This window comes from Engystomops pustulosus, chromosome 4, assembly GCF_040894005.1.
Source record: "Engystomops pustulosus chromosome 4, aEngPut4.maternal, whole genome shotgun sequence".
NCBI lineage: Eukaryota > Metazoa > Chordata > Amphibia > Anura > Leptodactylidae > Engystomops > Engystomops pustulosus.
The window spans coordinates 5107080-5123281 of record NC_092414.1 but is presented as its reverse complement, the minus strand read 5'-3'; the positions used below and the strand labels follow the sequence as shown (position 1 = coordinate 5123281).

The 16202-nt window shown below is 55.2% G+C and overlaps 1 protein-coding gene across 2 annotated transcripts in view; it reads right to left on the bottom strand.

The window, feature by feature from the left end:
• The window catches only part of LOC140125927 (zinc finger CCCH-type antiviral protein 1-like), a 59343-nt gene extending 46072 nt beyond the window's left edge, over positions 1-13271 (bottom strand). For both annotated transcript variants that reach the window (XM_072144857.1, XM_072144858.1), the window contains exon 1: positions 12801-13271. In XM_072144857.1, the coding sequence (XP_072000958.1) occupies positions 12801-13075 (275 nt within the window). In that variant the 5' untranslated portion in view covers positions 13076-13271. The remainder of the gene's footprint in view (positions 1-12800) is intronic.
• Between the last annotated feature and the right edge of the window lie 2931 nt (positions 13272-16202).

Below are 16202 nucleotides of genomic sequence, written 5' to 3'. Positions count from 1 at the left end.
TCCTGCTCTGTACATTACTCCCGGGTCACCCTCCTCCTCCTCCTCCTCCTCCTCTGTACATTACTCCTGGGTCACCCTCCTCCTCCTCCTCTGTACATTACTCCTGGGTCACCCTCCTCCTCCTCCTCCTGCTCTGTACATTACTCCCGGGTCACCCTCCTCCTCCTCCTCCTCCTGCTCTGTACATTACTCCCGGGTCACCCTCCTCCTCCTCCTCCCGCTCTGTACATTACTCCCGGGTCACCCTCCTCCTCCTCCTCCTGCTCTGTACATTACTCCCGGGTCACCCTCCTCCTCCTCCTCCTCCTGCTCTGTACATTACTCCTGGGTCACCCTCCTCCTCCTCCTCCTGCTCTGTACATTACTCCCGGGTCACCCTCCTCCTCCTCCTCCCGCTCTGTACATTACTCCCGGGTCACCCTCCTCCTCCTGCTCTGTACATTACTCCCGGGTCACCCTCCTCCTCCTCCTCCTGCTCTGTACATTACTCCCGGGTCACCCTCCTCCTCCTCCTCCTGCTCTGTACATTACTCCCGGGTCACCCTCCTCCTCCTCCTCCTGCTCTGTACATTACTCAGGGGTCACCCTCCTCCTCCTCCTCCTCCTGCTCTGTACATTACTCCCGGGTCACCTCCTCCTCCTCCTGCTCTGTACATTACTCCCGGGTCACCCTCCTCCTCCTGCTCTGTACATTACTCCCGGGTCACCCTCCTCCTCCTCCTGCTCTGTACATTACTCCCGGGTCATCCTCCTCCTGCTCTGTACATTACTCCTGGGTCACCCTCCTCCTCCTCCTCCTGCTCTGTACATTACTCCCGGGTCACCCTCCATCTCCTCCTCCTGCTCTGTACATTACTCCCGGGTCACCTCCTCCTCCTCCTGCTCTGTACATTACTCCTGGGTCACCCTCCTCCTCCTGCTCTGTACATTACTCCCGGGTCACCCTCCTCCTCCTCCTGCTCTGTACATTACTCCCGGGTCACCCTCCTCCTCCTGCTCTGTACATTACTCCCGGGTCACCCTCCTCCTCCTCCTCCTCCTCCTCTGTACATTACTCCTGGGTCACCCTCCTCCTCCTCCTCTGTACATTACTCCTGGGTCACCCTCCTCCTCCTCCTCCTGCTCTGTACATTACTCCCGGGTCACCCTCCTCCTCCTCCTGCTCTGTACATTACTCCCGGGTCACCCTCCTCCTCCTCCTCCCGCTCTGTACATTACTCCCGGGTCACCCTCCTCCTCCTGCTCTGTACATTACTCCCGGGTCACCCTCCTCCTCCTCCTCCTCCTGCTCTGTACATTACTCCTGGGTCACCCTCCTCCTCCTCCTCCTGCTCTGTACATTACTCCCGGGTCACCCTCCTCCTCCTCCTCCCGCTCTGTACATTACTCCCGGGTCACCCTCCTCCTCCTGCTCTGTACATTACTCCCGGGTCACCCTCCTCCTCCTCCTCCTGCTCTGTACATTACTCCCGGGTCACCCTCCTCCTCCTCCTCCTGCTCTGTACATTACTCCCGGGTCACCCTCCTCCTCCTCCTCCTGCTCTGTACATTACTCAGGGGTCACCCTCCTCCTCCTCCTCCTCCTGCTCTGTACATTACTCCCGGGTCACCTCCTCCTCCTCCTGCTCTGTACATTACTCCCGGGTCACCCTCCTCCTCCTGCTCTGTACATTACTCCCGGGTCACCCTCCTCCTCCTCCTGCTCTGTACATTACTCCCGGGTCATCCTCCTCCTGCTCTGTACATTACTCCCGGGTCACCCTCCTCCTCCTCCTCCTGCTCTGTACATTACTCCCGGGTCACCCTCCATCTCCTCCTCCTGCTCTGTACATTACTCCCGGGTCACCTCCTCCTCCTCCTGCTCTGTACATTACTCCCGGGTCACCCTCCTCCTCCTCCTCCTGCTCTGTACATTACTCCCGGGTCACCCTCCTCCTCCTGCTCTGTACATTACTCCCGGGTCACCCTCCTCCTCCTCCTGCTCTGTACATTACTCCCGGGTCACCCTCCTCCTCCTCCTCCTGCTCTGTACATTACTCCCGGGTCACCCTCCTCCTCCTGCTCTGTACATTACTCCCGGGTCACCCTCCTCCTCCTGCTCTGTACATTACTCCCGGGTCACCCTCCTCCTCCTCCTCCTGCTCTGTACATTACTCCTGGGTCACCCTCCTCCTCCTGCTCTGTACATTACTCCCGGGTCACCCTCCTCCTCCTCCTCTGTACATTACTCCTGGGTCACCCTCCTCCTCCTCCTGCTCTGTACATTACTCCCGGGTCACCCTCCTCCTCCTCCTCCTGCTCTGTACATTACTCAGGGGTCACCCTCCTTCTCCTCCTGCTCTTTACATTACTCCCGGGTCACCCTCCTCCTCCTCCTCTGTACATTACTCCTGGGTCACCCTCCTCCTCCTCCTGCTCTGTACATTACTCCCGGGTCACCCTCCTCCTCCTCCTCCTGCTCTGTACATTACTCAGGGGTCACCTCCTCCTCCTCCTGCTCTGTACATTACTCCCGGGTCACCCTCCTCCTCCTCCTCCTCCTGCTCTGTACATTATTCTTAGGTCACCCTCCTCCTCCTGCTCTGTACATTACTCCCGGGTCACCCTCCTCCTCCTGCTCTGTACATTACTCCCGGGTCACCCTCCTCCTCCTCCTCCTGCTCTGTACATTACTCCCGGGTCACCCTCCTCCTCCTCCTCCTGCTCTGTACATTACTCCCGGGTCACCCTCCTCCTCCTCCTCTGTACATTACTCTTGGGTCACCCTCCTCCTCCTGCTCTGTACATTAATCCCGGGTCACCCTTCCTCCTCCTCCTGCTCTGTACATTACTCCCGGGTCACCCTCCTCCTCCTCCTCCTGCTCTGTACATTACTCCAGGGTCACCTCCTCCTCCTCCTCCTGCTCTGTACATTACTCCCGGGTCACCCCCCCTCCTCTTCCTGCTCTGTACATTACTCCCAGGTCACCTCCTCCTCCTCCTCCTCTGTACATTACTCCTGGGTCACCCTCCTCCTCCTCCTCCTGCTCTATACATTACTCCCGGGTCACCCTCCTCCTCCTCCTCCTCCTGCTCTGTACATTACTCCCGGGTCACCCTCCTCCTCCTCCTCCTCTGTACATTACTCCTGGGTCACCCTCCTCCTCCTCCTCCTCCTGCTCTATACATTACTCCCGGGTCACCCTCCTCCTCCTGCTCTGTACATTACTCCCGGGTCACCCTCCTCCTCCTGCTCTGTACATTACTCCCGGGTCACCCTCCTCCTCCTCCTCCTCCTGCTCTGTACATTACTCCCAGGTCACCTCCTCCTCCTCTGTACATTACTCCTGGGTCACCCTCCTCCTCCTGCTCTGTACATTACTCCTGGGTCACCCTCCTCCTCCTCCTCCTGCTCTATACATTACTCCCGGGTCACCCTCCTCCTCCTCCTGCTCTGTACATTACTCCCGGGTCACCCTCCTCCTCCTCCTCCTCCTGCTCTGTACATTACTCCCGGGTCACCCCCCCCTCCTCCTCCTGCTCTGTACATTACTCCCCGGTCACCCTCCTCCTCCTCCTCCTGCTCTGTACATTACTCCCGGGTCACCCTCCTCCTCCTCCTCCTGCTCTGTACATTACTCCCAGGTCACCTCCTCCTCCTCCTCCTCTGTACATTACTCCTGTGTCACCCTCCTCCTCCTCCTCCTCTGTACATTACTCCCAGGTCACCTCCTCCTGCTCCTCCTCTGTACATTACTCCCGGGTCACCCTCCTCCTCCTCCTGTTCTGTACATTACTCCCGGGTCACCCTCCTCCTCCTCCTCCTGCTCTGTACATTACTCCCGGGTCACCCCCCTCCTCCTCCTCCTGCTCTGTACATTACTCCCGGGTCACCCTCCTCCTCCTCCTCCTGCTCTGTACATTACTCCCGGGTCACCCTCCTCCTCCTCCTCCTGCTCTGTACATTACTCCCGGGTCACCCTCCTCCTCCTCCTCCCGCTCTGTACATTACTCCCGGGTCACCCTCCTCCTCCTGCTCTGTACATTACTCCCGGGTCACCCTCCTCCTCCTCCTCCTGCTCTGTACATTACTCCCGGGTCACCCTCCTCCTCCTCCTCCTGCTCTGTACATTACTCCCGGGTCACCCTCCTCCTCCTCCTCCTGCTCTGTACATTACTCCTGGGTCACCCTCCTCCTCCTCCTCCTGCTCTGTACATTACTCCCGGGTCACCCTCCTCCTCCTGCTCTGTACATTACTCCTGGGTCACCCTCCTCCTCCTCCTGCTCTGTACATTACTCCCGGGTCACCCTCCTCCTCCTCCTGCTCTGTACATTACTCCCGAGTCACCCTCCTCCTCCTGCTCTGTACATTACTCCCGGGTCACCCTCCTCCTCCTCCTCCTCCTCCTGCTCTGTACATTACTCCCGGGTCACCCCCCTCCTCCTCCTCCTGCTCTGTACATTACTCCCGGATCACCCTCCTCCTCCTCCTCCTGCTCTGTACATTACTCTCGGGTCACCCTCCTCCTCCTCCTCCTCCTGCTCTGTACATTACTCCCGGGTCACCCTCCTCCTCCTCCTCCTGCTCTGTACATTACTCCCGGGTCACCCTCCTCCTCCTGCTCTGTACATTACTCCCGGGTCACCCTCCTCCTCCTCCTCCTGCTCTGTACATTACTCCCGGGTCACCCTCCTCCTCCTCCTCCTGCTCTGTACATTACTCTCGGGTCACCCTCCTCCTCCTCCTCCTCCTGCTCTGTACATTACTCCCGGATCACCCTCCTCCTCCTCCTCCTGCTCTGTACATTACTCCCGGGTCACCCTCCTCCTCCTGCTCTGTACATTACTCCCGGGTCACCCTCCTCCTCCTCCTCCTGCTCTGTACATTACTCCCGGGTCACCCTCCTCCTCCTGCTCTGTACATTACTCCCGGGTCACCCTCCTCCTCCTCCTGCTCTGTACATTACTCCCGGGTCACCTCCTCCTCCTCCTCCTCTGTACATTACTCCTGGGTCACCCTCCTCCTCCTCCTGCTCTGTACATTACTCCCGGGTCACCCTCCTCCTCCTGCTCTGTACATTACTTCCGGGTCACCCTCCTCCTCCTCCTCCTGCTCTGTACATTACTCCTGGGTCATCCTCCTCCTCCTCCTGCTCTGTACATTACTCCCGGGTCACCCTCCTCCTCCTGCTCTGTACATTACTCCCGGGTCACCCTCCTCCTCCTCCTCCTGCTCTGTACATTACTCCCGGGTCACCCTCCTCCTCCTCCTCCTGCTCTGTACATTACTCCCGGGTCACCCTCCTCCTCCTCCTCCTGCTCTGTACATTACTCCCGGGTCACCTCCTCCTCCTCCTGCTCTGTACATTACTCCCGGGTCACCCTCCTCCTCCTCCTCCTGCTCTGTACATTACTCCCGGGTCACCTCCTCCTCCTCCTCCTGCTCTGTACATTACTCCTGGGTCACCCTCCTCCTCCTCCTTCTGCTCTGTACATTACTCCCGGGTCACCCTCCTCCTCCTCCTCCTCCTCCTCCTCCTCTGTACATTACTCCCGGGTCACCCTCCTCCTCCTGCTCTGTACATTAATCCCGGGTCACCCTTCCTCCTCCTCCTGCTCTGTACATTACTCATGGGTCACCCTCCTCCTCCTCCTGCTCTGTACATTACTCCCGGGTCACCCTCCTCCTCCTCCTCCTCCTGCTCTGTACATTACTCCCGGGTCACCCTCCTCCTCCTCCTTCTGCTCTGTACATTACTCCCGGGTCACCCCCCCTCCTCCTCCTGCTCTGTACATTACTCCCAGGTCACCTCCTCCTCCTCCTCCTCTGTACATTACTCCTGGGTCACCCTCCTCCTCCTGCTCTGTACATTACTCCTGGGTCACCCTCCTCCTCCTCCTCCTGCTCTATACATTACTCCCGGGTCACCCTCCTCCTCCTCCTGCTCTGTACATTACTCCCGGGTCACCCTCCTCCTCCTCCTGCTCTATACATTACTCCCGGGTCACCCTCCTCCTCCTCCTGCTCTGTACATTACTCCCGGGTCACCCTCCTCCTCCTCCTCCTCCTCCTCTGTACATTACTCCTGGGTCACCCTCCTCCTCCTCCTGCTCTGTACATTACTCCCGGGTCACCCTCCTCCTCCTCCTGCTCTGTACATTACTCCCGGGTCACCCTCCTCCTCCTCCTGCTCTGTACATTACTCCTGGGTCACCCTCCTCCTCCTCCTGCTCTGTACATTACTCCTGGGTCACCCTCCTCCTCCTCCTCCTGCTCTGTACATTACTCCCGGGTCACCCTCCTCCTCCTCCTGCTCTGTACATTACTCCCGGTCACCCTCCTCCTCCTCCTGCTCTGTACATTACTCCCGGGTCACCCTCCTCCTCCTGCTCTGTACATTACTCCCGGGTCACCCTCCTCCTCCTGCTCTGTACATTACTCCCGGGTCACCCTCCTCCTCCTGCTCTGTACATTACTCCCGGGTCACCCTCCTCCTCCTCCTCCTCCTGCTCTGTACATTACTCCCGGGTCACCCTCCTCCTCCTCCTCCTGCTCTGTACATTACTCCCGGGTCACCCTCCTCCTCCTCCTGCTCTGTACATTACTCCCGGGTCACCCTCCTCCTCCTCCTCCTGCTCTGTACATTACTCCCGGGTCACCCTCCTCCTCCTCCTCCTCTGTACATTACTCCCAGGTCACCTCCTCCTCCTCCTCCTCTGTACATTACTCCCGGATCACCCTCCTCCTCCTCCTGCTCTGTACATTACTCCCGGGTCACCCTCCTCCTCCTCCTCCTGCTCTGTACATTACTCCCGGGTCACCCTCCTCCTCCTCCTGTTCTGTACATTACTCCCGGGTCACCCTCCTCCTCCTCCTCCTGCTCTGTACATTACTCCCGGGTCACCCCCCTCCTCCTCCTCCTGCTCTGTACATTACTCCCGGGACACCCTCCTCCTCCTCCTCCTGCTCTGTACATTACTCCCGGGTCACCCCCCTCCTCCTCCTGCTCTGTACATTACTCCTGGGTCACCCTCCTCCTCCTCCTCCTGCTCTGTACATTACTCCCGGGTCACCCTCCTCCTCCTCCTGCTCTGTACATTACTCCCGGGTCTCCTCCTCCTCCTGCTCTGTACATTACTCCCGGGTCACCCTCCTCCTCCTCCTGCTCTGTACATTATTCCCGGGTCACCCTCCTCCTCCTCCTGCTCTGTACATTACTCCCGGGTCACCCTCCTCCTCCTCCTCCTGCTCTGTACATTACTCCCGGGTCACCCTCCTCCTCCTCCTGCTCTGTACATTACTCCTCCTCCTCCTCCTCCTCCTTCTCTGTACATTACTCCCGGGTCACCCTCCTCCTCCTCCTGCTCTGTACATTACTCCCGGGTCACCCTCCTCCTCCTCCTCCTGCTCTGTACATTACTCCCGGGTCACCCACCTCCTCCTCCTCCTGCTCTGTACATTACTCCCGGGTCACCCTCCTCCTCCTCCTCCTGCTCTGTACATTACTCCCGGGTCACCCTCCTCCTCCTCCTGCTCTGTACATTACTCCCGGGTCACCCTCCTCCTCCTCCTGCTCTGTACATTACTCCCGGGTCACCCTCCTCCTCCTGCTCTGTACATTACTCCTGGGTCACCCTCCTCCTCCTCCTCCTGCTCTGTACATTACTCCCGGGTCACCCTCCTCCTCCTCCTGCTCTGTACATTACTCCCGGGTCACCCTCCTCCTCCTCCTCCTGCTCTGTACATTACTCCCGGGTCACCCTCCTCCTCCTCCTCCTGCTCTGTACATTACTCCCGGGTCACCCTCCTCCTCCTCCTCCTGCTCTGTACATTACTCCCGGGTCACCCTCCTCCTCCTCCTCCTGCTCTGTACATTACTCCCGGGTCACCCTCCTCCTCCTGCTCTGTACATTACTCCCGGGTCACCCTCCTCCTCCTCCTGCTCTGTACATTACTCCCGGGTCACCCTCCTCCTCCTCCTCCTGCTCTGTACATTACTCCCGGGTCACCCTCCTCCTCCTCCTGCTCTGTACATTACTCCCGGGTCACCCTCCTCCTCCTCCTGCTCTGTACATTACTCCCGGGTCACCCTCCTCCTCCTGCTCTGTACATTACTCCTGGGTCACCCTCCTCCTCCTCCTCCTGCTCTGTACATTACTCCCGGGTCACCCTCCTCCTCCTCCTGCTCTGTACATTACTCCCGGGTCACCCTCCTCCTCCTCCTCCTGCTCTGTACATTACTCCCGGGTCACCCTCCTCCTCCTCCTCCTGCTCTGTACATTACTCCCGGGTCACCTCCTCCTCCTCCTCCTCTGTACATTACTCCTGGGTCACCCTCCTCCTGCTCTGTACATTACTCCCGGGTCACCCTCCTCCTCCTCCTCCTGCTCTGTACATTACTCCCGGGTCACCCTCCTCCTCCTCCTCCTGCTCTGTACATTACTCCCGGGTCACCCTCCTCCTCCTGCTCTGTACATTACTCCCGGGTCACCCTCCTCCTCCTCCTGCTCTGTACATTACTCCCGGGTCACCCTCCTCCTCCTCCTGCTCTGTACATTACTCCCGGGTCACCCTCCTCCTCCTCCTGCTCTGTACTTTATTTCCGGGTCACCCCCCTCCTCCTCCTCCTCCTGCTCTGTACATTACTCCCGGGTCACCTCCTCCTCCTCCTCCTCTGTACATTACTCCTGGGTCACCCTCCTCCTGCTCTGTACATTACTCCCGGGTCACCCTCCTCCTCCTCCTCCTGCTCTGTACATTACTCCCGGGTCACCCTCCTCCTCCTCCTCCTGCTCTGTACATTACTCCCGGGTCACCCTCCTCCTCCTGCTCTGTACATTACTCCCGGGTCACCCTCCTCCTCCTCCTGCTCTGTACATTACTCCCGGGTCACCCTCCTCCTCCTCCTGCTCTGTACATTACTCCCGGGTCACCCTCCTCCTCCTCCTGCTCTGTACTTTATTTCCGGGTCACCCCCCTCCTCCTCCTCCTCCTGCTCTGTACATTACTCCCGGGTCACCTCCTCCTCCTCCTCCTCTGTACATTACTCCTGGGTCACCCTCCTCCTGCTCTGTACATTACTCCCGGGTCACCCTCCTCCTCCTCCTCCTGCTCTGTACATTACTCCCGGGTCACCCTCCTCCTCCTCCTCCTGCTCTGTACATTACTCCCGGGTCACCCTCCTCCTCCTGCTCTGTACATTACTCCCGGGTCACCCTCCTCCTCCTCCTGCTCTGTACATTACTCCCGGGTCACCCTCCTCCTCCTCCTCCTGCTCTGTACATTACTCCCGGGTCACCCTCCTCCTCCTCCTCCTGCTCTGTACATTACTCCCGGGTCACCCTCCTCCTCCTGCTCTGTACATTACTCCCGGGTCACCCTCCTCCTCCTCCTGCTGTGTACATTACTCCCGGGTCACCCTCCTCCTCCTCCTCCTGCTCTGTACATTACTCCCGGGTCACCCTCCTCCTCCTCCTGCTCTGTACAATACTCCCGGGTCACCCTCCTCCTCCTCCTGCTCTGTACATTACTCCCGGGTCACCCTCCTCCTCCTCCTGCTCTGTACATTACTCCCGGGTCACCCTCCTCCTCCTGCTCTGTACATTACTCCTGGGTCACCCTCCTCCTCCTCCTCCTGCTCTGTACATTACTCCCGGGTCACCCTCCTCCTCCTCCTCCTGCTCTGTACATTACTCCCGGGTCACCCTCCTCCTCCTCCTGCTCTGTACATTACTCCCGGGTCACCCTCCTCCTCCTCCTGCTCTGTACATTACTCCCGGGTCACCCTCCTCCTCCTGCTCTGTACATTACTCCTGGGTCACCCTCCTCCTCCTCCTCCTGCTCTGTACATTACTCCCGGGTCACCCTCCTCCTCCTCCTCCTGCTCTGTACATTACTCCCGGGTCACCCTCCTCCTCCTGCTCTGTACATTACTCCCGGGTCACCCTCCTCCTCCACCTGCTCTGTACATTACTCCCGGGTCACCCTCCTCCTCCTCCTCCTGCTCTGTACATTACTCCCGGGTCACCCTCCTCCTCCTCCTCCTGCTCTGTACATTACTCCCGGGTCACCCTCCTCCTCCTCCTCCTGCTCTGTACATTACTCCCGGGTCACCCTCCTCCTCCTCCTGCTCTGTACATTACTCCCGGATCACCCTCCTCCTCCTCCTCCTGCTCTGTACATTACTCCCGGGTCACCCCCCTCCTCCTCCTCCTGCTCTGTACATTACTCCCGGATCACCCTCCTCCTCCTCCTCCTGCTCTGTACATTACTCTCGGGTCACCCTCCTCCTCCTCCTCCTCCTGCTCTGTACATTACTCCCGGGTCACCCTCCTCCTCCTCCTCCTGCTCTGTACATTACTCCCGGGTCACCCTCCTCCTCCTCGTCCTGCTCTGTACATTACTCCCGGGTCACCCTCCTCCTGCTCTGTACATTACTCCCGGGTCACCTCCTCCTCCTCCTCCTCTGTACATTACTCCTGGGTCACCCTCCTCCTGCTCTGTACATTACTCCCGGGTCACCCTCCTCCTCCTGCTCTGTACATTACTCCCGGGTCACCCTCCTCCTCCTCCTCCTGCTCTGTATATTACTCCCGGGTCACCCTCCTCCTCCTGCTCTGTACATTACTCCTGGGTCACCCTCCTCCTCCTCCTCCTGCTCTGTACATTACTCCCGGGTCACCCTCCTCCTCCTCCTCCTGCTCTGTACATTACTCCCGGGTCACCCTCCTCCTCCTGCTCTGTACATTACTCCTGGGTCACCCTCCTCCTCCTCCTCCTGCTCTGTACATTACTCCCGGGTCACCCTCCTCCTCCTCCTGCTCTGTACATTACTCCCGGGTCACCCTCCTCCTCCTCCTGCTCTGTACATTACTCCCGGGTCACCCTCCTCCTCCTCCTCCTGCTCTGTACATTACTCCCGGGTCACCCTCCTCCTCCTGCTCTGTACATTACTCCCGGGTCACCCTCCTCCTCCTCCTGCTGTGTACATTACTCCCGGGTCACCCTCCTCCTCCTCCTCCTGCTCTGTACATTACTCCCGGGTCACCCTCCTCCTCCTGCTCTGTACATTACTCCCGGGTCACCCTCCATCTCCTCCTCCTCCTCCTGCTCTGTACATTACTCCTGGGTCACCCTCCTCCTCCTCCTGCTCTGTACATTACTCCCGGGTCACCCTCCTCCTCCTCGTCCTGCTCTGTACATTACTCCCGGGTCACCTCCTCCTCCTCCTCCTCTGTACATTACTCCTGGGTCACCCTCCTCCTCCTGCTCTGTACATTACTCCCGGGTCACCCTCCTCCTCCTCCTCCTGCTCTGTACATTACTCCCGGGTCACCCTCCTCCTCCTCCTCCTGCTCTGTACATTACTCCCGGGTCACCCTCCTCCTCCTCCTCCTGCTCTGTACATTACTCCCGGGTCACCCTCCTCCTCCTCCTCCTGCTCTGTACATTACTCCCGGGTCACCCTCCTCCTCCTCCTCCTGCTCTGTACATTACTCCCGGGTCACCCTCCTCCTCCTCCTCCTGCTCTGTACATTACTCCCGGGTCACCCTCCTCCTCCTCCTCCTGCTCTGTACATTACTCCCGGGTCACCCTCCTCCTCCTGCTCTGTACATTACTCCCGGGTCACCCTCCTCCTCCTCCTGCTCTGTACATTACTCCCGGGTCACCCTCCTCCTCCTCCTCCTGCTCTGTACATTACTCCCGGGTCACCCTCCTCCTCCTGCTCTGTACATTACTCCCGGGTCACCCTCCTCCTCCTCCTCCTGCTCTGTACATTACTCCCGGGTCACCCTCCTCCTCCTCCTGCTCTGTACATTACTCCCGGGTCACCCTCCTCCTCCTCCTGCTCTGTACATTACTCCCGGGTCACCCTCCTCCTCCTCCTCCTGCTCTGTACATTACTCCCGGGTCACCCTCCTCCTCCTGCTCTGTACATTACTCCCGGGTCACCCTCCTCCTCCTCCTCCTGCTCTGTACATTACTCCCGGGTCACCCTCCTCCTCCTCCTGCTCTGTACATTACTCCCAGGTCACCCTCCTCCTCCTCCTGCTCTGTACATTACTCCCGGGTCACCCTCCTCCTCCTGCTCTGTACATTACTCCCGGGTCACCCTCCTCCTCCTCCTGCTGTGTACATTACTCCCGGGTCACCCTCCATCTCCTCCTCCTCCTCCTGCTCTGTACATTACTCCTGGGTCACCCTCCTCCTCCTCCTGCTCTGTACATTACTCCCGGGTCACCCTCCTCCTCCTCCTGCTCTGTACATTACTCCCGGGTCACCTCCTCCTCCTCCTGCTCTGTACATTACTCCCGGGTCACCCTCCTCCTCCTCCTCCTGCTCTGTACATTACTCCAGGGTCACCTCCTCCTGCTGCTCTGTACATTACTCCCGGGTCACCCTCCTCCTCCTCCTCCTGCTCTGTACATTACTCCCGGGTCACCCTCCTCCTCCTCCTCCTCCTGCTCTGTACATTACTCCCGGGTCACCCTCCTCCTCCTCCTCCTGCTCTGTACATTACTCCCGGGTCACCCTCCTCCTCCTGCTCTGTACATTACTCCCGGGTCACCCTCCTCCTCCTGCTCTGTACATTACTCCCGGGTCACCCTCCTCCTCCTCCTCCTGCTCTGTACATTACTCCCAGGTCACCCTCCTCCTCCTCCTGCTCTGTACATTACTCCTGGGTCACCCTCCTCCTCCTCCTCCTCCTGCGCTGTACATTACTCCCGGGTCACCCTCCTCCTCCTGCTCTGTACATTACTCCCGGGTCACCCTCCTCCTCCTCCTCCTGCTCTGTACATTACTCAGGGGTCACTTACCTCCTGCACTTGCCCTGTAGGTAGAATCTACATAGGTGCAGTTTGTCGCACTCCTCTTCGGGTTCGTTCTTCAGATATTTGGGGCAGATCCTTACTGGACTCCGGGCCAGAACCAGATCCCCAACCACAGGGAACTTCTGGGGCTCATCCTCCAGGATCTGCTCAATCTGCTCCCGGGAAAGATCCAGATATCCGGACAGAAGATCCTTGGACAGTCGTCCTCCATGTGAGCACAAGATCTTGGTCAGAAAAGCGGTGACTGTGGGGTCCGACATGTTCCCGGGGCCCCGGAGTCTCCTGTAAAGGAAAGAGAACACTGCAACGAATCAGAGACCAGACACAGATCCGAGCAGAGAGGAGGAGCCGCAGCAGCTGAGCCGAGAAACGAAACTAACACAGACCAGCGACTGCTCACATCCAGAGCCAGGGGAGTGGTACTGTGCACGTATACAGGAGAAGTAGTACTGTGCACGTATAGAGGAGAAGTAGTACTGTGCACTGTATATATACAGGAGAAGTAGTACTGTGCACGTATACAGGAGAAGTAGTACTGTGCACGTATACAGGGGAAGTAGTACTGTGCACTGTATATATACAGGAGAAGTAGTACTGTGCACTGTATATATATACAGGAGAAGTAGTACTGTGCACTGTATATATACACAGGAGAAGTAGTACTGTGCACGTATACAGGAGAAGTAGTACTGTGCACGTATACAGGAGAAGTAGTACTGTGCACTGTATATATATACAGGAGAAGTAGTACTGTGCACTGTATATATATACAGGAGAAGTAGTACTGTGCACCGTATATATACAGGAGAAGTAGTACTGTGCACTGTATATATACAGGAGAAGTAGTACTGTGCACTGTGTATATATACAGGAGAAGTAGTACTGTGCACTGTATATATACAGGAGAAGTAGTACTGTGCACGTATACAGGAAAAGTAGTACTGTGCACTGTATATATATACAGGAGAAGTAGTACTGTGCACTGCCCATATATACAGGAGAAGTAGTACTGTGCACTGCCCATACATAGAGGAGAAGTAGTACTGTGCACTGTATATATATACAGGAGAAGTAGTACTGTGCACTATATATATATATATACAGGAGAAGTAGTACTGTGCACTGTATATATATACAGGAGAAGTAGTACTGTGCACTGTATATATACAGGAGAAGTAGTACTGTGCACTGTATATATACAGGAGAAGTAGTACTGTGCACTGTATATATATACAGGAGAAGTAGTACTGTGCTCTGTATATATACAGGAGAAGTAGTACTGTGCACTGTATATATACAGGAGAAGTAGTACTGTGCACTGTATATATACAGGAGAAGTAGTACTGTGCACTGTATATATACAGGAGAAGTAGTACTGTGCACTGTATATATACAGGAGAAGTAGTACTGTGCACTGTATATATACAGGAGAAGTAGTACTGTGCACTGTATATATACAGGAGAAGTAGTACTGTGCACTGTATATATACAGGAGAAGTAGTACTGTGCACTGTATATATACAGGAGAAGTAGTACTGTGCACTGTATATATACAGGAGAAGTAGTACTGTGCACTGTATATATATACAGGAGAAGTAGTACTGTGCACTGTATATATACAGGAGAAGTAGTACTGTGCACTGTATATATACAGGAGAAGTAGTACTGTGCACTGTATATATATACAGGAGAAGTAGTACTGTGCACTGTATATATATACAGGAGAAGTAGTACTGTGAACTATATATACAGGAGAAGTAGTACTGTGCACTGCCCATATATACAGGAGAAGTAGTACTGTGCACTGTATATATATACAGGAGAAGTAGTACTGTGCACTGTATATATACAGGAGAAGTAGTACTGTGCACTGTATATATACAGGAGAAGTAGTACTGTGCACTGTATATATACAGGAGAAGTAGTACTGTGCACTGTATATATACAGGAGAAGTAGTACTGTGCACTGTATATATATATATATACAGGAGAAGTAGTACTGTGCACTGTATATATACAGGAGAAGTAGTACTGTGCACTGTATATATACAGGAGAAGTAGTACTGTGCACTGTATATATATACACAGGAGAAGTAGCACTGTGCACTGTATATATATATATATATATATACAGGAGAAGTAGTACTGTGCACTGTATATATATACAGGAGAAGTAGTACTGTGCTCTGTATATATACAGGAGAAGTAGTACTGTGCACTGTATATATACAGGAGAAGTAGTACTGTGCACTGTATATATACAGGAGAAGTAGTACTGTGCACTGTATATATACAGGAGAAGTAGTACTGTGCACTGTATATATACAGGAGAAGTAGTACTGTGCACTGTATATATACAGGAGAAGTAGTACTGTGCACTGTATATACAGGAGAAGTAGTACTGTGCACTGTATATATACACAGGAGAAGTAGTACTGTGCACTGTATATATATACAGGAGAAGTAGTACTGTGCACTGTATATATACAGGAGAAGTAGTACTGTGCACTGTATATATACAGGAGAAGTAGTACTGTGCACTGTATATATACAGGAGAAGTAGTACTGTGCACTGTATATATACAGGAGAAGTAGTACTGTGCACTGTATATATACAGGAGAAGTAGTACTGTGCACTGTATATATACAGGAGAAGTAGTACTGTGCACTGTATATATACAGGAGAAGTAGTACTGTGCACTGTATATATACAGGAGAAGTAGTACTGTGCACTGTATATATACAGGAGAAGTAGTACTGTGCACTGTATATATACAGGAGAAGTAGTACTGTGCACTGTATATATACAGGAGAAGTAGTACTGTGCACTGTATATATATACAGGAGAAGTAGTACTGTGCACTGTATATATATACAGGAGAAGTAGTACTGTGCACTATATATACAGGAGAAGTAGTACTGTGCACTGTATATATACAGGAGAAGTAGTACTGTGCACTGCCCATATATACAGGAGAAGTAGTACTGTGCACTGTATATATATACAGGAGAAGTAGTACTGTGCACTGTATATATACAGGAGAAGTAGTACTGTGCACTGTATATATACAGGAGAAGTAGTACTGTGCACTGTATATATACAGGAGAAGTAGTACTGTGCACTGTATATATACAGGAGAAGTAGTACTGTGCACTGTATATATATATATATACAGGAGAAGTAGTACTGTGCACTGTATATATACAGGAGAAGTAGTACTGTGCACTGTATATATACAGGAGAAGTAGTACTGTGCACTGTATATATACAGGAGAAGTAGTACTGTGCACTGTATATATACAGGAGAAGTAGTACTGTGCACTGTATATATATACAGGAGAAGTAGTACTGTGCACTGTATATATACAGGAGAAGTAGTACTGTGC